Source organism: Pseudophryne corroboree, chromosome 1 (assembly GCF_028390025.1).
Source record: "Pseudophryne corroboree isolate aPseCor3 chromosome 1, aPseCor3.hap2, whole genome shotgun sequence".
In the NCBI taxonomy this organism is placed as follows: Eukaryota; Metazoa; Chordata; class Amphibia; order Anura; family Myobatrachidae; genus Pseudophryne; species Pseudophryne corroboree.
The window spans coordinates 362775571-362801329 of NC_086444.1; the positions used below are offsets into that span (position 1 = coordinate 362775571).

At 48.5% G+C, this 25759-nt stretch overlaps 1 protein-coding gene across 1 annotated transcript in view; it reads left to right on the forward strand.

Annotated features, from left to right (window-relative positions):
- Window positions 1-25759, forward strand: part of ESS2 (ess-2 splicing factor homolog) — a 99019-nt gene that overhangs the window by 2366 nt on the left and 70894 nt on the right. Inside the window, exons 2-3 of the mRNA XM_063964805.1 lie at window positions 15609-15774; window positions 25389-25472. Coding sequence (XP_063820875.1) covers window positions 15609-15774; window positions 25389-25472 — 250 coding nt within the window. The remainder of the gene's footprint in view (window positions 1-15608; window positions 15775-25388; window positions 25473-25759) is intronic.

Below are 25759 nucleotides of genomic sequence, written 5' to 3' on the forward strand. Positions count from 1 at the left end.
ACACAGGCACTGATTCCGGTGGTGAAGGTGACGAATCAACCGTATTTTCCAGTAGGGCCACACGTTATATGATTTTGGCAATAAAGGAGATGTTACATTTAGCTGATACTACAGGTACCACTAAACAGGGTATTATGTGGGGTGTGAAAAAACTACCAGTAGTTTTTACCGAATCAGAAGAATTAAATGACGTGTGTGATGAAGCGTGGGGTGCCCCGATAAAAAACTGCTAATTTCAAAGAAGTTATTGGCTTTATACCCTTTCCCGCCAGAGGTTAGGGAGCGCTGGGAAACACCTCCTAGGGTGGACAAAGCGCTAACACGCTTATCAAAACAAGTGGCGTTACCCTCTCCTGAGACGGACGCACTTAAAGATCCATCAGATAGGAGGATGGAAAATATCCAAAAAGGTATATACACACATGCAGGTGTTATACTACGACCAGCTATTGCGACTGCCTGGATGTGCAGTGCTGGGGTAGTTTGGTCAGAGTCCCTGATCGAAAATATTGATACCCTGGACAGGGACAATATTTTACTGTCGTTAGAACAAATAAAGGATGCATTTCTTTATATGCGTGATGCACAGAGAGATATCTGCACACTGGCATCACGGGTAAGTGCTATGTCCATTTCGGCCAGAAGAGCTTTATGGTCACGACAGTGGACAGGCGATGCGTAGAGGAGTTATTTGAGGTCGGTCTATCGGATTTGGTGGCCACGGCTACGGCCGGGAAATCCACCTTTCTACCTCAAGTCACTCCCCAACAGAAAAAGGCACCGACCTTTCAACCGCAGCCCTTTCGTTCCTTTAAAAATAAGAGAGCAAAGGGCTATTCATATCTGCCACGAGGCAGAGGACGAGGGAAGAGACAGCAACAGGCAGCTCCTTCCCAGGAACAGAAGCCCTCCCCGGCTTCTACAAAAGCCTCAGCATGACGCTGGGGCTTCGCAAGCGGACTCGGGGGCGGTAGGCGGTCGTCTCAAAAATTACAGCGCGCAGTGGGCTCACTCGCAGGTAAATCCCTGGATCCTGCAGATAATATCTCAGGGGTACAGGTTGAAATTAGAGACAGAGCCACCTCGCCGTTTCCTGAAGTCTGCTTTACCAACGTCCCCCTCAGAAAGGGAGACGGTTTTGGAAGCCATTCACAAGCTGTATTCTCAGCAGGTGATAGTCAAGGTACCTCTTCTACAACAAGGGAAGGGGTATTATTCCACTCTATTTGTGGTACCGAAGCCGGAGGGCTCGGTAAGGCCTATTCTAAATCTGAAGTCCTTGAACCTATACATAAAGAAGTTCAAGTTCAAGATGGAGTCACTCAGAGCAGTGATAGCGAACCTGGAAGAAGGGGACTTTATGGTATCCTTGGACATCAAGGATGCGTATCTCCACGTTCCAATTACCCCTCACACCAGGGGTACCTCAGGTTCGTTGTACAAAACTGTCACTATCAGTTTCAGACGCTGCCGTTTGGTTTGTCCACGGCACCTCGGGTCTTTACAAAGGTAATGGCCGAGATAATATTTCTTCTTCGAAGAAAAGGCGTATTAATTATCCCATACTTGGACGATCTCCTAATAAGGGCAAGGTCCAGAGAACAGCTAGAGATGGGTTTAGCACTATCTCAAGAGGTGCTAAAGCAGCACGGATGGATTCTGAATATTCCAAAATCCCAATTAATGCCGACAACTCGTCTGCTGTTCCTGGGGATGATTCTGGACACAGTTCAGAAAAAGGTTTTTCTTCCCGAAGAAAAAGCCAAGGAGTTATCTGACCTGGTCAGGAACCTCCTAAAACCAGGAAAGGTGTCTGTACATCAATGCACAAGAGTCCTGGGAAAAAATGGTAGCTTCTTACGAAGCAATCCCTTTCGGCAGATTCCATGCAAAGGGATCTGTTGGACAAATGGTCAGGGTCGCATCTTCAGATGCACCTGCGGATAACCCTGTCGCCGAGGACAAGGGTATCCCTTCTGTGGTGGTTGCAGGAGGCTCATCTATTGGAGGGCCGCAGATTCGGCATGCAGGATTGGATCCTGGTGACCACGGATGCCAGCCTGAGAGGCTGGGGAGCAGTCACACAGGGAAGAAATTTCCAGGGAGTGTGGTCGAGCCTGAAAAAGTCTCTTCACATAAGCATTCTGGAACTAAGAGCAATCTACAATGCTCTAAGCCAGGCGGAACCTCTGCTTCAAGGAAGACCGGTGTTGATCCAGTCGGACAACATCACGGCAGTCGCCCATGTAAACAGACAGGGCGGCACAAGAAGCAGGAGGGCAATGGCAGAAGCTGCCAGGATCCTTCGCTGGGCGGAGAATCACGTGATAGCACTGTCAGCAGTATTCATCCCGGGCGTGGACAACTGGGAAGCAGACTTCCTCAGCAGACACGACCTTCACCCGGGAGAGTGGGGACTTCATCCAGAAGTTTTCCACATGCTATTAAACCGTTGGGTAAAACCAATGGTGGACATGATGGCGTCTCGCCTCAACAAAACACTGGACAGGTATTGCGCCAGGTCAAGAGATCCGCAGGCAATAGCTGTGGACGCGCTGGTAACACCTTGGGTGTACCAGTCGGTATATGTGTTTCCTCCTCTGCCTCTCATACCAAAGGTATTGAGGATTATACGGCAAAGAGGAGTAAGACTAGTGGCTCCGGATTGGCCAAGAAGGACTTGGTACCCGGAACTTCAAGAGATGGTCACGGACGATCCGTGGCCTCTACTTCTGAGAAGGGACCTGCTTCAGCAGGGTCCTTGTCTTTTTCAAGACTTACCGCGGCTGCGTTTGACGGCATGGCGTTGAATGCCAGATCCTAAAAGGAAAAGGCATTCCAGAAGAAGTCATTCCTACCTTGATAAAGGCAAGGAAGGAAGTCACCGCGAAGCATTATCGCCGTATTTGGCGAAAATATGTTGCGTGGTGCGAGCAGCGGAGTGCTCCGATGGAGGAATTTCAACTGGGTCGTTTTCCTACATTTCCTGCAATCAGGATTGTCTATGGGTCTCAAATTGGGATCTATTAAGGTTCAAATTTCGGCCCTATCAATATTCTTCCACAAAGAATTGGCCTCAGTCCCTGAGGTCCAGATTTTTATCAAAGGAGTACTGCATATACAGCCTCCTGTGGTGCCTAAGGTGGCACCGTGGGATCTAAATGTAGTTTTAGATTTCCTCAAATCCAATTGGTTTGAACCACTAAAGAATGTGGATTTGAAATATCTCACATGGAAAGTGACTATGTTACTGGCCCTGGCTTCGGCCGGGAGAGTATCTGAACTGGCGGCTTTGTCTTATAAAAGCCCTTATATAATTTTCCATTCGACATAGGGCAGAGCTGCGGACGCGTCCGCATTTTCTCCCTAAGGTGGTATCAGCGTTTCACCTGAACCAGCCTATTGTAGTGCCTGCGGCTACAGACGACTTGAAGGACTCCAAGTTGTTGGACGTTGTCAGAGCCTTAAAAATATACATTTAAAGGACGGCTGGAGTCAGAAAATCTGACTCGCTGTTTATACTGTATGCACCCAACAAGTTGGGTGCACCTGCTTCTAAGCAGTCGATTGCTCGTTGGTTTTGTAACAAAATTCAACTTGTACATTCTGTGGCAGGCCTGCCACAGCCTAAATCTGTTAAGGCCCATTCCGCAAGGAAGGTGGGCTCATCTTGGGCGGCTGCCCGAGGGGTCTCGGCATTACAACTCTGCCGAGCAGCTACGTGGTCAGGGGAGAACACGTTTGTAAATTTTTACAAATTTGATACCCTGGCAAAGGAGGACCTGGAGTTCTCTCATTCGGTGCTGCAGAGTCATCCGCACTCTCCCGCCCGTTTGGGAGCTTTGGTATAATCCCCATGGTCCTTTCAGGAACCCCAGCATCCACTTAGGACGATAGAGAAAATAAGAATTTACTTACCGATAATTCTATTTCTCGGAGTCCGTAGTGGATGCTGGGCGCCCATCCCAAGTGCGGATTATCTGCAATACTTGTACATAGTTATTGTTAACTAATTCGGGTTATTGTTTAGGAAGCCATCTTTCAGAGGCTCCTCTGTTATCATACTGTTAACTGGGTTTAGATCACAAGTTGTACGGTGTGATTGGTGTGGCTGGTATGAGTCTTACCCGGGATTCAAAATCCTCCCTTATTGTGTACGCTCGTCCGGGCACAGTACCTAACTGGAGTCTGGAGGAGGGTCATAGGGGGAGGAGCCAGTACACACCACCTGACCTGTAAAAGCTTTACTTTTGTGCCCTGTCTCCTGCGGAGCCGCTATTCCCCATGGTCCTTTCAGGAACCCCAGCATCCACTACGGACTCCGAGAAATAGAATTATCGGTAAGTAAATTCTTATTTTCTCTAACGTCCTAGTGGATGCTGAGGACTCCGTAAGGACCATGGGGGGAATAGACGGGCTCCGCAGGAGACAGGGCACTTTAAGAAAGCTTTGGATTCTGGGTGTGCACTGGCTCCTCCCTCTATGTCCCTCCTCCAGACCTCAGTTTGAATCTGTGCCCGGACGAGCTGGGTGCTACTTAGTGAGCTCTCCTGAGCTTGCTAAAAAGAAAGTACTTTGTTAGGTTTTTTTATTTTCAGAGAGATCTGCTGGCAACAGGCTCTCTGCTACGTGGGACTGAGGGGAGAGAAGCAGCCCTACTCACTGAAGATAGGTCCTGCTTCTTAGGCTACTGGACACCATTAGCTCCAGAGGGATCGTACACAGGATCGCACCCTTGGTCGTCCGATCCCGGAGCCGCGCCGCCGTCCCCCTCGCAGAGCCGGAAGACAGAAGCCGGTGACAGAAGCAAGAAGACTTCGAAATCGGCGGCAGAAGACTCCAGTCTTCATATGAGGTAGCGCACAGCACTGCAGCTGTGCGCCATTACTCCCACACTAAACCCACATACTCCGGTCACTGTAAGAGAGACCTCTTGGCAAAAGTTTGCATAATATACAGTTGGGCACTGTATATATGTATGAGCCCCCGCCAAAATTGTACATGAAAGCGGGACAGAAGCCCGCCGTCGAGGGGGCAGGGCTTCTTCCTCAGCACTCACCAGCGCCATGTTTTTTCTCCACAGCACCGCTGAGAGGAAGCTCCCCAGTCTCTCCCCTGCAGTTAAGTGGTAGAAGAGGGTAAAAAGAGAGGAAGGGGGGGGGGGCACATAATTAGGCGCAAAAATCAATATAAACAGCAGCTACTGGGTTAACATTAAGTTACTGTGTTTTCTCTAACGTCCTAGTGGATGCTGGGGACTCCGTCAGGACCATGGGGAATAGCGGCTCCGCAGGAGACAGGGCACAAAATGTAAGCTTTTAGGATCACATGGTGTGTACTGGCTCCTCCCCCTATGACCCTCCTCCAAGCCTCAGTTAGGTTTTTGTGCCCGTCCGAGCAGGGTGCAATCTAGGTGGCTCTCTTAAAGAGTTGCTTAGAAAAAGTTTTTAGGTTCTTTATTTTCAGTGAGTCCTGCTGGCAACAGGCTCACTGCATCGAGGGACTTAGGGGAGAGAAGTGAACTCACCTGCGTGCAGGATGGATTGGCTTCTTAGGCTACTGGACACCATTAGCTCCAGAGGGAGTCGGAACACAGGTCTCGCCCTGGGGTTCGTCCCGGAGCCGCGCCGCCGACCCCCCTTGCAGATGCTGAAGATTGAAGAGGTCCGGAACCAGGCGGCAGAAGACTTTCAGTCTTCATCAGGTAGCGCACAGCACTGCAGCTGTGCGCCATTGTTGTCAGCACACTTCACACAGCGGTCACGGAGGGTGCAGGGCGCGGGGGGGGGGCGCCCTGGGCAGCAATGTATAATACCTGTATGGCGAAAAATACATCACATATAGCCCTTGAGGCTATATGGATGTATTTAACCCCTGCCAGATATCACAGACTCCGGAGAAGAAGCCCGCCGAAAAGGGGGCGGGGCCTATTCTCCTCAGCACACAGCGCCATTTTCCCTCACAGAAATGCTGGTGGGAAGGCTCCCATGCTCTCCCCTGCACTGCACTACAGAAACAGGGTTAAAACAGAGAGGGGGGGCACTGATTTGGCGATATGAATATATATTAAAATGCTATAAGGGAGGAACACTTATATAAAGGTTGTCCCTGTATAATTATAGCGTTTTGGTGTGTGCTGGCAAACTCTCCCTCTGTCTCCCCAAAGGGCTAGTGGGGTCCTGTCCTCTATCAGAGCATTCCCTATGTGTGTGCTGTATGTCGGTACGTGTGTGTCGACATGTATGAGGAAAATGTTGGTGAGGAGGCGGAGCAAATTGCCTGTAATGGTGATGTCACTCTCTAGGGAGTCGACACCGGAATGGATGGCTTATTTATGGAATTACGTGATAATGTCAACACGCTGCAAGCCGGTTGACGACATGAGACGGCCGGCGAACAAATTAGTACCTGTCCAGGCGTCTCAAACACCGTCAGGGGCTGTAAAACGCCCATTTACCTCAGTCGGTCGACACAGACCCAGACACGGACACTGATTTCAGTGTCGACGGTGAAGAAACAAACGTATTTTCCTTTAGGGCCACACGTTAAGGGCAATGAAGGAGGTGTTACATATTTCTGATACTACAAGTACCACAAAAAAGGGTATTATGTGGGAGGTGAAAAAACTACCTGTAGTTTTTCCTGAATCAGATAAATTAAATGAAGTGTGTGATGATGCGTGGGTTTCCCCCGATAGAAAATTATTGGCGGTATACCCTTTCCCGCCAGAAGTTAGGGCGCGTTGGGAAACACCCCTTAGGGTGGATAAGGCGCTCACATGCTTATCAGAACAAGTGGCGGTACCATCTACAGATAGGGCCGTACTTAAGGAGCCAGCTGATAGGAGGCTGGAAAATATCCTAAAAAGTATACACACACATGCTGGTGTTATACTGCGACCAGCGATCGCCTCAGCCTGGATGTGCAGAGCTGAGGTGGCTTGGTCGGATTCCCTGACTAAAAATATTGATACCCTTGACAGGGACAGTATTTTATTGACTATAGAGCATTTAAAGGATGCATTTCTATATATGCGAGATGCGCAGAGGGATATTTGCACTCTGGCATCAAGAGTAAATGCGATGTCCATATCTGCAAGAAGATGTTTATGGACACGACAGTGGTCAGGTGATGCAGATTCCAAACGGCACAAAGATGTATTGCCGTATAAAGGGGAGGAATTATTTGGGGTCGGTCCATGGGACCTGGTGGCCACGGCAACTGCTGGAAAATCCACCGTTTTTTACCCTAAGTCACATCTCTGCAGAAAAAGACACCGTCTTTTCAGCCTCAGTCCTTTCGTCCCTATAAGAGTCATATCTGCCCAGGGATAGAGGAAAGGGAAGAAGACTGCAGCAGGCAGCCCATTCCCAGGAACAGAAGCCCTCCACCGCTTCTACCAAGTTCTCAGCATGACGCTGGGACCGTACAGGACCCCTGGATCCTACAAGTAGTATCCAAGGGGTACAGATTGGAATGTCGAGACGTTTCCCCCTCGCAGGTTCCTGTAGTCTGCTGTACCAATGTCTCCCTCCGACAGGGAGGCAGTATTGAAAACAATTCACAAGCTGTATTCCCAGCAGGTGATAATAAAATTACCCCTCCTACAACAAGGAAAGGGGTATTATTCCACACTATATGGTGGTACTGAAGCCAGAAGGCTAGGTGAGACCTATTCTAAATCTGAAATATTTGAACACTTACAAAGGTTCAAATCCAGATGCAGTCACTCAGAGCAGTGATAGCGAACCGGGAAGAAGGGGACTATATGGTGTCCCGGGACATCAGGGATGCTTACCTCCATGTCCCAAAATTTGCCTTTCTCACCAAGGGTACCTCAGGTTCGTGGTACAGAACTGTCACTATCAGTTTCAGACGATGCCGTTGGATTGTCCAAGGCACCCCGGGTCCTTACCAAGGTAATGACCGAAATGAGGATTCGTCTTCAAAGAAAATGGACGACCTCCTAATAAGAACAAGGTCCAGAGAACAGTTGGAGGTCGGAGTAGCACTATCTCAAGTAGTTCTACGACAGCACGGGTGGATTCTAAATATTCGAAAACCGCAGTTGTTCCGACGACACGTCTGCTGGTCCTAGGGATGATTCTGGACACAGTCCAGAAAAAGGTGTTTCTCCCAGAGGAGAAAGCCAGGGAGTTATCCGAGCTAATCGGGATCCTCCTAAAACCAGGAAAAGTGTCAGTGCATCATTGCACAAGAGTCCTGGTAAAAATGGTGGCTTATTACGAAGCGATTCCATTCGGCAGATTTCACGCAAGAACTCTTCAGTGGGATCTGCTGGACAAATGGTCCGGATCGCATCTTCAGATGCATCAGCGGATAACCCTATATCCAAGGACAAGGGTGTCTCTCCTGTGGTGATTACAGAGTGCTCATCTTCTAGAGGGCCGCAGATTCGGCATTCAGGATTGGATGCTGGTGACCACGGAGGCCAGCCTGAGAGGCTGGGGAGCAGTCACACAGGGAAAAAATTTCCAGGGAGTGTGATCAAGTCTGGAGAATTCTCTCCACATAAATATACTGGAGCTAAGAGCAAATTTATAATGCTCTAAGCTTAGCAAGACCTCTGCTTCAAGGTCAGCCGGTATTGATCCAGTGGGATAACATCACGGCAGTCGCCCACGTAAACAGAAAGGGCGGCACAAGAAGCAGGAGGGCAGTGGCAAAACTGCAAGGATTTTTCGCTAGGCGGAAAATCATGTGATAGCACTGTCAGCAGTGTTCATTCCGGGAGTGGACGACTGGGAAGCAGACTTCCTCAGCAGGCACGACCTCCACCCGGGAGAGTGGGAACTTCATCGGGAAGTTTTCCGCATGATTGTGAACCGTTGGGAAAGACCAAAGGTGGACATGATGGCGTCCCGCCCGAACAAAAAACGGGACAGGTATTGCGCCAGGTCACGAGACCTTCAGGCGATAGCTGTGGACGTCCTGGTAACACCGTGGGTGTAACAGTCGGTGTATGTGTTCCCTCCTCTGCTTCTCATAACCAAGGTATTGAGAATTATAAGACGTAGAGGAGTAAGAACTATACTCGTGGCTCCGGATTGGCCAAGAGGGACTTGGTACCCGGAACTTCAAGAGATGCTCACAGAGGACTAATGGCCTCGGGAGCTAAGAAGGGACTTGCTTCAGCAAGTACCATGTCTGTTCCAAGACTTACCGCGGCTGCGTTTGACGGCATGGCGGTTGAACGCCGGATCCTAAGGGAAAAGGCATTTCGGAAGAGGTCATACCTACCCTGGTCAAAGCCAGGAAGGAGGTGACCGCACAACGTTATCACCACATGTGGTAAAAATATGTTGCGTGGGTGAGGCCAGGAAGGCCCCACGAAGAAATTTCAACTAGGTCGATTTCTGCACTTCCTGCGAACAGGAGTGTCTATGAGCCTCAAATTGGGGTCCATTAAGGTTCAAGTTTCGGCCCTGTAGATTTTCTTCCAGAAAGAATTGGCTTCGGTTCCTGAAGTCCAGACGTTTGTCAAGGGAGTATTGCATATACAGCCCCTTTTGTGCCTCCAGTGGCACCGTGGGATCTCAACGTAGTGTTGGGATTCCTCAAATCATATTGGTTTGAACCGCTCAAATCTGTGGATTTGAAATATCTCACATGGAAAGTGACCATGCTGTTGGCCCTGGCCTCGGCCAGGCGATTGTCAGAATTGGCGGCTTTGTCTTACAAAAGCCCATATTTAATTTTCCATTCGGACAGGGCAGAACTGCGGACTTGTCCCCAGTTTCTTCCTAAGGTGGTGTCAGCGTTTCACCTGAAACAACCTATTGTGGTGCCTGCGGCTACTAGGGACTTGGAGGACTCCAAGTTGCTAGACGTTGTCAGGGCCCTGAAAATATATATATATATATATATATAATTCCAGGACGGCTGGAGTCAGAAAGTCTGACTTGCTGTTTATATTGTATGCACCCAAAAAGCTGGGTGCTCCTGCTTCTAAGCAGACTATTGCTCGTTGGATTTGTAGTACAATTCAGCTTGCACATTCTGTGGCAGGCCTGCCACAGCCAAAATCTGTAAATGCCCATTCCACAAGGAAGGTGGGCTCATCTTGGGCGGCTGCCCGAGGGGTCTCGGCTTTACAACTTTGCTGAGCAGCTACGTGGTCAGGGGGGAACACGTTTGTAAAATTCTACAAATTTGATACCCTGGCTGAGGAGGACCTGGAGTTTCTCTCATTCGGTGCTGCAGAGTCATCCGCACTCTCCCGCCCGTTTGGGAGCTTTGGTATAATCCCCATGGTCCTGACGGAGTCCCCAGCATCCACTAGGACGTTAGAGAAAATAAGATTTTACTTACCGATAAATCTATTTCTCGTAGTCCGTAGTGGATGCTGGGCGCCCATCCCAAGTGCGGATTGTCTGCATTACTTGTACATAATTATTGTTACAAAAATCGGGTTATTATTGTTGTGAGCCATCTTTTCAGAGGCTCCTCTATTATCATACTGTTAACTGGGTTCAAATCACAGGTTGTACGGTGTGATTGGTGTGGCTGGTATGAGTCTTACCCGGGATTCAAGATCCTTCCTTATTGTGTACGCTCGTCCGGGCACGGTACCTAACTGAGGCTTGGAGGAGGGTCATAGGGGGAGGAGCCAGTACACACCATGTGATCCTAAAAGCTTACTTTTTGTGCCCTGTCTCCTGCGGAGCCGCTATTCCCCATGGTCCTGACGGAGTCCCCAGCATCCACTACGGAGTACGAGAAATAGATTTATCGGTAAGTAAAATCTTATTATTCCTGGGTTAATAGCGCTGGGGTGTGTGCTGGCATACTCTCTCTCTGTCTCTCCAAAGGGCCTAATGGGGGAATTGTCTTCAGATGAGCATTCCCTGAGTGTGTGGTGTGTCGGTACGTGTGTGTCGACATGTCTGAGGTAAAAGGCTCCCCTAAGGAGGAGATGGAGCAAATATGTGTGTGAGAGGGTGTCTACGTCGACAACGCCGACACCTGTTTGGATATGTGTAATTAAGTGCTAAGGTGAATTTATTGCACAAAAGATAGAGAACAGACAGGAAATCTACCCTTGTCTGTCCCTATGTCGCAGAGACCTTCAGAGTGTCTCAATGCTCACTATCCAAAATAATAGACACTGATATCGACACGGAGTTTGACTCCAGTGTCGACTACGATAATGCAAAGTTACAGCCAAAATGGCAGAGAAGTATTCAATATATGATTATTGTAATAAAAGATGATTTGCATATCACTGATGACTCATCTGTCCCTGACACAAGGGTACACATGTTTAAGGGGAAGAAAGCTGAGGTAAATTTCCCTCCTCTCATGATGAAAAAGAGCGGGAATCTCCAGACAGGAGACTGCCGTTTCCCACAAAGAATTCTCAGGCAGTATCCTTTCCCCACTAGGGCCAGGATATGATGGGAATCTTCCCCTAGGGTGTCACGTTTGCCCAAAAGGTAGCCCTGATATTCTCAGGGATCCTGCAGATAGCGTGCACATTCCGGTACACTACTCAGACCGGCGATTGTGTCGGCATGGGTTTATAGCGCTGTGGCAGCGTGGACAGGTACCATATCAGCAGAGATTGAGACCCTAGTATGTATGTATGTATGTATGTGTATATATATATATATATATATATATATATATATATATATATATATATATATATATATATATCATGCCCAAAGAGACATTAGTATACTGGGTCCTAGAGTCAAAGCTATGTCGATTTCTGCTTGACGTGTCCTGTAGAATATGCAATGGACAGATGATGCCGACTTAAGAGGCATATGGAAGGCTGAGGATTGTGTGGAGAAGTGTTCTGGGACCTGGTCTCCACAGCTATAGCTGGTAATTCTGATATTTTGCCTTATATTCCTGCACAGCCTAGGAAAGCACGACATTATCAAATGCAGCCTTTCGAATAAAGAAACAAGAAAGTCCGAGGTGCGTCCTTTCTTGCCAGAGGCGGGGGCAGAGGAAAGAAGCTGCACAACACAGCTAGTTCCCAGGAACAGAAGTCCTCCCCGGCCTCTACAAAAATCCACCGCATGTCGCTGGGGCTCCACAGGCGGAGCTAGGCCCGGTGCGAGCACGCCTTCGTAAGTTCAGCCACAAGTGGGTTCACTCCCTGTTAGATCCCTGGGCAATAGATATTGTGTCTCAGGGATACAAGCTGGACTTTGAGAAGATGCCCCCTCACCGACGTCCCTGCCGGCTTCCCCCCACGAGAGGGAAACAGTGTTAACTGCAATTCACAAATTGTATCTTCAACAGGTGGTGGTCAAGGTTCCCCTCCTTTAACAAGGAGGGGGTTATTATTCAACCATGTTGTAGTCCCGAAACCAGACGGTTCGGTCAGACCCATATTGAATTTAAAATCCCTGAACATATACCTGAAAAGGTTCAAGTTCAAGATGGAATCGCTAAGAGCGGTCATTGCAAGCCTGAAAGGGGGAGATGTTATGGTGACTCGGGACATAAAGGATGCATACCTTCATGTCCCCATTTATCCACCTCATCAGGCGTACCTCAGAATTGCGGTACGGGATTGTCATTACCAATTTCAGACGTTGCCGTTTGGTCTCTCCACGGCCTTGAGAATATTCACCAAGGTAATGGCGGAAATGATGGTGCTCCTGCGGAAGCAAGGTGTCACTATTATCACGTACTTGGACGATCTCCTCATAAAAGCGAGATCAAGAGAGCAGTTGCTGAACAGCGTATCACTTTCTCTGGAAGTGTAACGGCAACATGGCTGGATTCTATATATTCCAAAGTCGCAGCTGGTTCCTACAGCTCATCTGCCTCTCCTAGGCATGATCCTAGACACAGACCAGAAAAGGGTTTATCTCCCGATAGAGAGAGCTCAGGAGCTCGTGACGCTGGTCAGGAATCTATTAAAACCAAAACAGGTGTCAGTGCATCACGGCACTCAAGTTCTGGGAAGGAGGATGGCATCATACGAGGCCATTCCCTTCGGCAGGTTCCATGCGAGGACCTTCCAATGGGACTTACTGGACAAGTGGTCCGGATAACATCTTTAGATGCATCGGTTAATCACCCTTTCCCCCAGGGCCAGGGTGTCTCTCCTGTGGTGGCTGCAGAGTGCTCACCTTCTCGAAGGTCGCAGATTCGGCATTCAGGACTGGGTCCTGGTGACCACGGATGCAAGCCTCCGAGGGTGAGGGGCAGTCACACAGGGAAGAAATTTCCAAGGGCTGTGGTCAAGGCAGGAGACTTGCCTTCACATCAATATCCTGGAACTAAGGGCCATGTACAACGCCCTACGTCAAGCGGAGACCCTGCTTCGCGACCAACCGGTTCTGATTCAGTCAGACCATATCACCGCAGTGGCTCATGTAAACCGCCAAGGCGGCACAAGGAGCAGGGTGGCGATGGTAGAAGCCACCAGAATTCTTCGCTGGGCGGAGAATCACGTAAGAGCACTGTCAGCAGTGTTCATTCCGGGAGTGGACAACTGGGAAGCAGACTTCCTCAGCAGGCACGACCTCCACCCGGGAGAGTGGGGACTTCATCAAGAAGTCTTCACGCAGATTGCAAGGCGGTGGGAACTGCCACAGGTGGACATGATGGCATCCCGCCTCAACAAAAAGCTGCAGAGATATTGCGCCAGGTCAAGAGACCCTCAGGCGATAGCTGTAGACGCACTAGTGACACCGTGGGTGTTTCAGTCGATTTATGTATTTCCTCCTCTTCCTCTCATACCAAAGGTGCTGAGAATCATAAGGAAAAGAGGAGTGAGAACAATACTCTTTGTTCTTGATTGGCCAAAAAGCACTTGGTATCCAGATCTGCAAGAAATGCTCACAGAGGACCCGTGGCCTCTGCCATCTAAGACAGGACTTGTGCAACAGGGGCCCTGTCTGTTCCAAGACTTACCGCGGCTGCGTTTGACGGCATGGCGGTTGAACGCCGGATCCTAGCAGAAAAAGGCATTCCGGATGAGGTCATTCCTACGCTGATAGAGGCTAGGAAGGATGTGACTGCTCAACATTATCACCGTATATGGCGAAAATATGTTGCTTGGTGTGAGGCCAGGAATGCCCCTACGGAGGAATTCCAGCTGGGCCGTTTCTTTCACTTCCTACAGTCGGGAGTGACTTTGGGCTTGAAATTGGGTTCCATTAAGGTCCAGATTTCAGTCCTATCCATTTTCTTTCAAAAAGAACTGGCTTCTCTTCCTGAAGTTCAGACGTTGTAAAGGGAGTGCTGCATATTCAGCCCCCTTTTGTCCCTCCAGGGGCACCTTGGGATCTTAACGTGGTGTTGAGTTTCCTGAAGTCACACTGGTTTGAGCCACTCAAAACCGTAGAGTTAAAATTTCTCACGTGGAAGGTGGTCATGCTATTAGCCTGGGCTTCAGCTAGGCGTGTGTCAGAATTAGCGGCTTTGTCACATAAAAGCCCCTATCTGGTTTTCCATATGGACAGGGCAGAATTGCGGACCCGTCCACAATTTCTGCCAAAAGTGGTGTCATCTTTTCATATGAACCAACCTATTGTGGTGCCTGTGGCTACTCGTGACTTGGAGGATTCCGAGTTGCTGGATGTGGTCAGGGCTTTGAAGGTTTATGTAGCCAGAACGGCTAGAGTCAGGAAAACTGAGTTGCTGTTTATCCTGTATGCATCCAACAAGCTGGGTGCTCCTGCTTCAAAGCAAACTATTGCTCACTGGATCTGTAACACGATTCAGCAGGCTCATTCTGCGGCTGGATTGCAGCTTCCAAAATCAGTAAAAGCCCACTCCACAAGGAAGGTGGGCTCTTCTTGGGCGGCTACCCGAGGGGTCTCGGCATTACAGCTTTGCCGAGCAGCTACTTGGTCAGGTTCGAACACTTTTGCAAAGTTCTACAAGTTTGATACCCTGGCTGAGGAGGACCTTGTGTTTGCTCATTCGGTGCTGCAGAGTCATCCGCACTCTCCCGCCCGTTTGGGAGCTTTGGTATAATCCCCATGGTCCTTACGGAGTCCCCAGCATCCACTAGGACGTTAGAGAAAATAATATTTTACTTACCGGTAAATCTATTTCTCGTAGTCCGTAGTGGATGCTGGGCGCCCGTCCCAAGTGCGGACTTCTTCTGCAATACTTGTATATAGTTATTGCTTAAATAAGGGTTATGTTGGGTTGCATCAGGGTTGATCTGATGCTCCGTTGTTGTTGTTCATACTGTTAACTGGGTAAGTTTATCACAAGTTATACGGTGTGATTGGTGTGACTGGTATGAGTCTTGCCCTGGATTCCAAAATCCTTTCCTTGCACTGTCAGCTCTTCCGGGCACAGTTTCTCTAACTGAGGTCTGGAGGAGGGACATAGAGGGAGGAGCCAGTGCACACCCAGAATCCAAAGCTTTCTTAAAGTGCCCTGTCTCCTGCGGAGCCCGTCTATTCCCCCCATGGTCCTTACGGAGTCCCCAGCATCCACTACGGACTACGAGAAATAGATTTACCGGTAAGTAAAATCTTATTTTTTCAGGATTTGTTTGTGCATTGCGTTTTACAAGAAGTTCCTCATACTGTAAGTGGCCATGCGAATGTTTAGTGTCCAGAGCTCGTCAGACTGACTCTCTAAAATGTCCTGTACAGAACCTGCAGAAAATCATCCAGAGAGATTTCTTCCCAGATGTGGAGAAGCTGCAAGCTCAGAAAGAATATTTAGAGGCTGAAGAGTCTGGGGACCTTGAGAAGATGAGGCAAATAGCTATCAAGTTCGGGTCTTCTGGGAAATGTTCTCGGGAATCTCCTTTACCTTGTAAGTAATGAAATAAGTTCACCAGTGGTTCCCAAACTCTCTTAAATAATGGTGCTTGAGAGCCTCAACATTTTTCTCTGACGTCCTAGTGGATGCTGGGTACTCCGTAAGGACCATGGGGAATAGACGGGCTCCGCAGGAGACTGGGCACTTCTTTAAAGAAAAGATTAGGTACTACATCTGGTGTGCACTGGCTCCTCCCTCTATGCCCCTCCTCCAGACCTCAGTTAGAATCTGTGCCCGGCCTGAGCTGGATGCACTTAGTGGGCTCTCCTGAGTTCACTAAAAAGAAAAGTATTTGTTAGGTTTTTTATTTTCAGTGAGATCTGCTGGCAACAGACTCACTGCTACGTGGGACTTAGGGGAGAGAAGCAAACCTACCTGCTTGCAGCTAGCTTGTGCTTCTAGGCTACTGGACACCATTAGCTCCAGAGGGATCGAACACAGGGCCCGACCTCGATCGTCCGTTCCCGGAGCCGCACCGCCATCCCCCTTGCAGAGCCAGAAGACGGAAGAAACCGGAGGAAATCGGCGGCTGAAGATTTCGGTCTTCAATAAGGTAGCGCACAGCACTGCAGCTGTGCGCCATTGCTCCCACAGCACACCACACGCTCCGGTCACTGGTGGGTGCAGGGCGCTGGGGGGGGGGCGCCCTGGGCTGCAATTAATATACCTTTTGGCAATAAAAAGCACATAATACAGTGTTTAACACTGTATATGTGCAGAAACCTTCGCCATCAACGTTATAAAAAGCGGGAGAAGCCTGCCGTTGAAGGGGCGGGGCTATCTCCTTCAGCACAGCCAGCGCCATTTTCTCTTCACAGCTCCGCTGGAAGGACGCTCCCCAGGCTCTCCCCTGCAGTATACACTACAGAAAGGGTAAAAAAGAGAGGGGGGGGGCACATAAATTTAGGCGCAAATTGTGATATAAGCAGCTATAGGGGGAAAATTCACTTTGTGTATAGTGTATATCCCTCTGTTATATAGCGCTCTGGTGTGTGCTGGCATACTCTCTCTCTGTCTCCCCAAAGGACTTTGTGGGGTCCTGTCCTCAGTCAGAGCATTCCCTGTGTGTGTGTGCGGTGTGTCGGTACGGCTATGTCGACATGTTTGATGAGGACGCTTACGTGGAGGCGGAGCAGGTGCCGATAAGTGTGATGTCGCCCCCCGCGGGGCCGACACCTGAGTGGATGGATATGTGGAAGGTATTAACCGACAGTGTCAACTCCTTGCATAAAAGGTTCGATGACGCAGCTTTGGGACAGCCGGCATCTCAGCCCGCGCCTGCCCAGGCATCTCAGAGGCCGTCAGGGGCTCAAAAACGCCCGCTACCTCAGATGGCAGACACAGATGTCGACACGGAGTCTGACTCCAGTGTCGACGAGGATGAGACAAATATACAATCCACTAGGGCCATCCGATGCATGATTACGGCAATGAAAAATGTGTTGCACATTTCTGACATTAACCCGGTTACCACAAAAAAGGGTATTATGTTTGGGGAGAAAAAGCAGCCAGTGACTTTTCCCCCATCTGATGAGTTAAATGAATTGTGTGAAGAAGCGTGGGGTTCCCCAGATAAGAAACTAGTAATTTCTAAGCGGTTACTAATGGCGTACCCTTTCCCGCCAACGGATAGGTTACGCTGGGAGACATCCCCTAAGGTGGACAAGGCGCTCGCACGCTTATCAAAAAAGGTGGCACTGCCTTCTCAGGATACGGCCGCCTTAAAGGAGCCTGCAGATAGAAAGCAGGAGGCTATCCTGAAGTCTGTGTATACACACTCAGATACTATACTGAGACCTGCTATTGCTTCAGCATGGATGTGTAGTGCAGCAGCAGCGTGGTCTGATTCCCTGTCTGATAACATTGATTCCCTTGACAGGGACACTATTTTGCTAACCATAGAGCATATTAAAGACATAGTCTTATATATGAGAGATGCACAGAGGGACATTTGCCAGCTGGCATCTAGAATTAATGCAATGTCCATTTCTGCCAGGAGAGTATTATGGACTCGGCAGTGGACAGGTGATGCTGATTCTAAAAGGCACATGGAAATTTTGCCTTATAAGGGTGAGGAATTGTTTGGGGACGGTCTTTCGGACCTCGTATCCACAGCAACAGCTGGGAAGTCGACTTTTTTACCTCAGGTTCCCTCACAACCTAAGAAAGCACCGTATTATCAAGTACAGTCCTTTCGGCCTCAGAAAGGCAAGCGGGTTAGAGGCGCGTCCTTTCTGCCCAGAGGCAGGGGTAGAGGGAAAAAGCTGCACCATACAGCCAGTTCCCAAGAACAAAAATCCTCCCCTGCTTCCACTAAGTCCACCGCATGACGCTGGGGCTCCACATGTGGAGCCAGGTGCGGTGGGGGCCCGTCTCCGGAACTTCAGCGACCAGTGGGTTCGCTCACAGGTGGATCTCTGGGTTCTACAAGTGGTATCTCAGGAATACAAGCTGGAGTTCGAGACGTCTCCCCCTCGCCGTTACCTCAAATCAGCCTTGCCAGCTACTCCCCTGGACAGGGAGGTAGTACTGGCGGCAATTCACAAGCTGTACCTCCAGCAGGTGATAATCAAAGTTCCCCTCCTTCAACAGGGACGGGGTTACTATTCCACAATGTTTGTGGTACCGAAACCAGACGGTTCGGTGAGACCCATTCTAAATTTGAAATCCTTGAACACTTCTATAAGGAAGTTCAAGTTCAAAATGGAATCGCTCAGGGCGGTTATTGCAAGCCTGGAAGAGGGGGATCACATGGTATCACTGGACATCAAGGATGCTTACCTACATGTCCCCATTTACCCACCTCACCAGGTGTACCTCCGTTTTGTGGTACAGGACTGCCATTACCAATTCCAAACGTTGCCGTTTGGTCTGTCCACGGCACCGAGGGTATTTACCAAAGTAATGGCCGAAATGATGATACTCCTTCGGAAGAATGGAGTTATAATTATCCCGTACTTGGACGATCTCCTTATAAAGGCGAGGTCCAGGGAGCAGTTGTTGGTCGGAGTAGCACTATCTCAGGAAGTGCTACAACAGCACGGCTGGATTCTGAATATTCCAAAGTCGCAGCTGGTTCCTACGACGCGTCTGCTGTTCCTGGGTATGATTCTGGACACAGAACAGAAGAAGGTGTTTCTCCCGGAGGAGAAGGCCAAGGAGTTGTCATCTCTGGTCAGAGACCTCCTAAAACCAAAACAGGTGTCGGTGCATCACTGCACGCGAGTCCTGGGAAAGATGGTAGCTTCTTACGAGGCAATTCCATTCGGCAGGTTCCATGCAAGGATCTTTCAGTGGGATCTGTTAGACAAGTGGTCCGGATCGCATCTTCAGATGCATCGGCTGATCACCCTGTCCCCGAGGGCCAGGGTGTCTCTGCTGTGGTGGCTGCAGAGTGCTCATCTTCTCGAAGGCCGCAGATTCGGCATACAGGACTGGGTCCTGGTGACCACGGATGCAAGCCTCCGAGGTTGGGGGGCAGTCACTCAGGGAAGAAACTTCCAAGGACAATGGTCGAGTCAGGAGGCTTCCCTACACATAAATATTCTGGAACTAAGGGCCATTTACAATGCCCTAAGTCAGGCAAAACCCCTGCTTCAAAACCAGCCGGTGCTGATTCAGTCAGACAACATCACGGCGGTCGCCCATGTAAACCGACAGGGCGGCACAAGAAGCAGGATGGCGATGGCAGAAGCCACAAGGATTCTCCGATGGGCGGAAAATCACGTGATAGCACTGTCAGCAGTGTTCATTCCGGGAGTGGACAACTGGGAAGCAGACTTCCTCAGCAGGCACGACCTCCACCCGGGAGAGTGGGGACTTCATCCAGAAGTCTTCCAGCTGATTGTAAATCGTTGGGAAAGGCCACAGGTGGACATGATGGCGTCCCGCCTCAACAAAAAGCTAAAAAGATATTGCGCCAGGTCAAGGGACCCACAGGCGATAGCTGTGGACGCTCTAGTGACACCGTGGGTGTACCAGTCGGTTTATGTGTTCCCTCCTCTTCCTCTCATACCAAAGGTACTGAGGATAATAAGAAAGAGAGGAGTAAGAACTATACTCATCGTTCCGGATTGGCCAAGAAGGACTTGGTACCCGGAACTACAAGAAATGATCTCAGAGGACCCTTGGCCTCTGCCTCTCAGACAGGACCTGCTACAGCAGGGGCCCTGTCTGTTCCAAGACTTACCGCGGCTGCGTTTGACGCCATGGCGGTTGAACGCCGGATCCTGATGGAAAAGGGCATTCCGGTTGAAGTCATTCCTACGCTGATAAAAGCTAGGAAGGATGTGACAGCAAAACATTATCACCGCATATGGCGAAAATATGTTGCTTGGTGTGAGGCTATGAAGGCCCCAACAGAAGAATTTCAGCTGGGTCGATTTCTGCACTTCCTACAGTCAGGAGTGACTATGGGCCTAAAATTGGGATCCATTAAAGTCCAGATTTCGGCCCTGTCTATTTTCTTTCAAAAAGAACTGGCTTCACTGCCTGAAGTTCAGATGTTTGTTAAGGGAGTGCTGCATATTCAGCCTCCTTTTGTGCCTCCAGTGGCACCTTGGGATCTCAACGTTGTGTTGGATTTCCTAAAATCACATTGGTTTGAGCCACTTCAGACCGTGGAGTTGAAATATCTCACGTGGAAAGTGGTCATGCTTTTGGCCTTGGCTTCGGCTAGGCTTGTGTCAGAATTGGCGGCTTTGTCATGTAAAAGCCCCTATCTGATCTTCCATATGGACAGGGCAGAATTGAGGACTCGTCCCCAATTTCTCCCTAAGGTGGTATCAGCGTTTCATTTGAACCAACCTATTGTGGTGCCTGCGGCTACTCGGGACTTGGAGGCTTCCAAGTTGCTGGATATAGTCCGGGCCCTGAAAATCTATGTTTCCAGGACAGCTAGAGTCAGAAAAACTGACTCGCTGTTTATCCTGCATGCACCCAACAAGCTGGGTGCTCCTGCTTCTAAGCAGACTATTGCTCGCTGGATCTGTAGCACGATTCAACTTGCACATTCAGCGGCTGGACTGCCGCATCCTAAATCAGTCAAAGCCCATTCCACGAGGAAGGTGGGCTCTTCTTGGGCGGCTGCCCGAGGGGTCTCTGCTTTACAACTTTGCCGAGCTGCTACCTGGTCAGGATCAAACACGTTTGCAAAATTCTACAAGTTTGATACCCTGGCTGAGGAGGACCTTGAGTTTCCTCATTCGGTGCTGCAGAGTCATCCGCACTCTCCCGCCCGTTTGGGAGCTTTGGTATAATCCCCATGGTCCTTACGGAGTACCCAGCATCCACTAGGACGTCAGAGAAAATAAGATTTTACTCACCGGTAAATCTATTTCTCGTAGTCCGTAGTGGATGCTGGGAGCCCGTCCCAAGTGCGGAATTCTGCAATACTTGTATATAGTTATTGCTTAACTATAGGGTTTTTTGTTCTGAGCCATCAGTTTCATGAGGCTCAGTTGTTGTTCATACTGTTAACTGGGTATAGTTATCACGAGTTGTACGGTGTGATTGGTGTGGCTGGTATGAGTCTTACCCTGGATTCCAAATCCTTTCCTTGTAATGTCAGCTCTTCCGGGCACAGTATCCTAACTGAGGTCTGGAGGAGGGGCATAGAGGGAGGAGCCAGTGCACACCAGATGTAGTACCTAATCTTTTCTTTAAAGAAGTGCCCAGTCTCCTGCGGAGCCCGTCTATTCCCCATGGTCCTTACGGAGTACCCAGCATCCACTACGGACTACAAGAAATAGATTTACCGGTGAGTAAAATCTTATTTTTTTTGTTGTTGTTTTATGGCGGCGTTCCTAAGCCAAAAGGTTCCTATTGAGAAACTCGTGTAAAAATTATTAAAATAATAAAATTGGATTCTGATGTTCTCCTGTTTGTGCAAATAGCTTTTAGTTGGCAGCAGAACAGTAAGGAAACCCACGAAGAGGGTAGAAGTGGGAGAAGGTGTCGTGCAAGTGGACAGTGAGTTGTGGGAGCAGATGGGAGAAAATAGAGAGGAAACGGATGGGGCGATAGCATGCACAAAAAGGAGGTACGGAGAGGCACATATGGAGTGACAGGTACACATACAGCTTGGAGAAAGATGGACTACTACAGACATAGTGACAGACGCAAAGAAAAGATGGGACAAACATGGGGGGAAGGTTATGGCTAAAACCAAGTTGGGGAAAGGACCTCTGATGTCACCAGGGGGAGGAGCATGGTACCCAAACTACGCTCACCACACTTCGGGTTACTTAAGGGAGTAGTTGGTGGCGTGGATAGTGATAGAACTATCCCACCTGCCAAGCTCCTCCCCCTGATGTCAGAGGTCCTTTAGCCCACTTGGGCCCTCATTCCGAGTTGTTCGCTCGCAAGCTGCTTTTAGCAGCTTTGCACACGCTAAGCCGCCGCCTACTCGGAGTGAATCTTAGCTTATCAAAATTGCGAACGAAAGATTAGCAAAATTGCGAATAGACACTTCTTAGCAGTTTCTGAGTAGCTCCACACTTACTCGGCAGCTGCGATCAGTTCAGTCAGTTTCGTTCCTGGTTTGACGTCACAAACACTCCCAGCGTTCGGACAGACACTCCTCCGTTTCTCCAGCCACTCCCGCGTTTTTCCCAGAAACGGTAGCGTTTTTTCGCACACACCCATAAAACGGCCAGTTTCCGCCCAGAAACACCCACTTCCTGTCAATCACAATACGATCACCAGAACGAAGAAAAAACCTTGTAATGCCGTGAGTAAAATACCTAACTGCATAGCAAATTTACTTGGCGCAGTCGCACTGCGGACATTGCGCATGCGCATTAGCGACTAATCGCTTTGTTGCGAGAAAAATATAATGAGCGAACAACTCGGAAAGACCCCCTTGGTTCTAGCATGTACCATGGGGGGAATCAGGAGAGGAGGGGCCCTACTTGCAGTGTAATCTGTGTAGTGTAAGTGAATGAAGGGGACGTGCAGAATTCAATTAGTCCAGGTGTGAAAAAGGTGGAATCTTCTGGCTTTTATTAGAGCCCTTTTTTTCTAGCCTGGTGAATTACACTGTTATCAGGTGTTAACACGTATATTTACTAAGGTGTGAGTTTTTGAAAAGTGGAGATGTTGCCCATAGCAGAGTCTAGCTATTATCTTCTTGACGCAGCTAGATAAATGTTAAGTGGAATCTGATCGTTGCTATGGGCAACATCTCCACTTCTAAAAATCTCACACCTTAGTAAATATACCCAATAGAGTCTGAGATAAGTTCCCGGACCTATGTGTTTGGGAACCTGATAACAGGCTATTTATTTTGGGATTTCTATTCCGGTCTGCTCAGACCTGAAAATAAATCCCTGCAACCTGTGGGGCTAATTGAATAGTCTCGGGGAGGATCAATTAAAGTAATAAGAATAGGCACTAGATCAAAGGCGCTGCAGATATAAATATCCATTACAGCAGTTATCTTTCTGGCTTCCCTTTGTGTGGTTTAGACATGTATAAGTACAATGGGGCAGATTTGTTTATTTACATTGTGGTGGAATATGAAAATGTCTGCTGTATTCTCTCTGCATTAAGCTGGGTACACACTATACCAGACCTGGGCAAAGTACGGCCCGCGGTCCACATACGGCCCTTTGACAATCCCTGTCCGGCCCCGCTCCGTCCACAGGCTCCCTGCACCATGGATGCTCTGGTCCTGCAGGACGCGCTGTGAATCACAGTCCTGTGTGTGCCTCAGCCAATACTGAAATGGTATTGGCAGAGGCGCACACAGGACGAGTGACTCACAGAGCATCCTGCAGGACACAATCGTTCCCCATTGACCGCCTCCCCTGTCAGTCACCGCCAGCATGTTCCCAAGGCGCCTCCTGATACGTCCGTCATCCTTCCTTGCCTGACAGCGCGCCGCTCAGTCAGCACCACAAGTACTGCTTGTGGAACTACAAGTCCCAGGTTCGATTGTCTCTTAATTTTCTCCTATAAATACCCAGCACTGGATCTGGTGCACTTAAGACCTTCTTAATTAGGTTGGCGTCTTCCCCTTATTCCCGTATCCACCGTCAGGTAATGTGTGCAGCTCAATTAAAAAGAAGGGGTGTGCACCACAGTGCATAAAACCACAAATGTATTAGGACAACCACATACAATTAAGTATAGAATCATGTACTAACAGTGGCGGTATAAACCACCGCTAGTAACATCAGCATCATTGGTTCGGCCCTCCAACACAGTTCAGGTTTTTCATGTGGCCCCCTATAGAACTTAATTGCCCACCCCTGCACTATACGATCTATAAACCAATGTATTGTTCGGAACTATATATTATGACAATTGTGCAATGTATAGCTCCTATGTGTCATTCACAGCCATTGTTCAATGACTCATACCATTGGATATGCTGCACTTCCAATAGGACAATTCCATGGCTGACATGGTGTTACATGCAGCATTGTTTAGTGTGTTTGGTGGATGCGATGTATCATTACATTGCACCATCGGAAGGTGTGTACTCAAATCTAAAGTAGTTACATGTGGTGTGCCAATTCATATGAAATTACAAGTCTGCCTAATAATATAAATACCAGACTCATAGGGGTAAATTTACTTAGTTCGGAGTTCTATTTAAGATGCGATGTTACCCGTAGCAACCAATCAGACTCTACTTCTCATTTACCTAGCACCTGCTAGAACAGGGGTGGGGAACCTGCAGCCCTCCAGCTGTTGTTAAACTACACATCCCAGCATACCGTCAACAGCTATAGCATAGCCAAATACGGTAGCAAAGCATGCTGGTATGTGTAGGTCAACAACAGCTGTAGGGCCAAAGGTTCCCCATTCCTGTTCTAGAAGAAAATACCTGCTATGGGCAACATCCCATCTTAAATAGAACTCCAAACGTAGTAAATTTACCCCATAGTGCTCGGTTCGATTTGACCAGGGCTCCATTTGTATACAATATGTAAGTTCTCCCTTCATTTGCAGGGGATTTCTATTGGTGTTCTGGCTTCCTCCCACAGTTCAAAAACATACTGGTAGGTTAATTGGCTTGTGGTAAAATGGACCTTGGTGTGTCTGGTAGGCAATTTAGATTGTTTGCTTAATTAGAATGATTCAATATTCTCTGGAAAGCGCTGTTCAATTTGGCAACACAATACAAATCCTATCTAATAACGCTGCTCCTAACTTCTGTAGGGGGAATTCATGTGTTTTGCACACCATTGGACACTAGATGGTGCCCAACGGAGCAGTTCAAGTGTTGCTCCGTTCGAATGCGCAAAACCGCCGGCGCTGACATTACTGTTATGTTGTTCTGCCATTTTGACACGGTGGGAACTGGTAAACAATAAATCATAAGTTTGCAAGCAGGGCGCTCTTCTCTGTGTGTTAATACCCAGTCTAGCTTTATCACTGTTTGTCTCCAAATGCGCTATGGAATTATGTAAGTAATGCTATCCGAAGGTGGAAAGGATTTAAGTTGCGTGTCTGTTTTGCTTTAGTGGTAGGCTTCATTGAAGAAAGAAGTTTTAAATGCACATCTGAAGGCTGTGCATGAAGTTTATATTAACTCGGGGAAGTTTTGGTGTAATATCCTGTTCATTTATCTTACTACTCTTTCACTATTTATACTTCAGATGCGACACCTGCCACTTTTGAAACACCTGCTGGTATTCCAGGTACACCTTCACTGATTGCTAAGCAAAGAGCAGGAGATGAAGGCAAGTCCCTTGACTGTTACCTATATTTCCTAGTCATCATATGAAAGTTATTGAATTTTATCACACTCCACAGGTACAAGTTTATTCAGTGCACATACCTGAGCTTATCTGTTCTACTATCCAACTTTCCTTTTTAACCACTTAACTGTCTTATTTTATCCCCCATCAAATATTATAGTTGTAATTAAGTGTAGGCTGTATTTTTTTTTAAATGTATTTCTAGAAAAAAATATGTCCAGGGGGTCTCCATAAGCTCCCATTGTAATAGTACCTCCCAACCCTGAGTG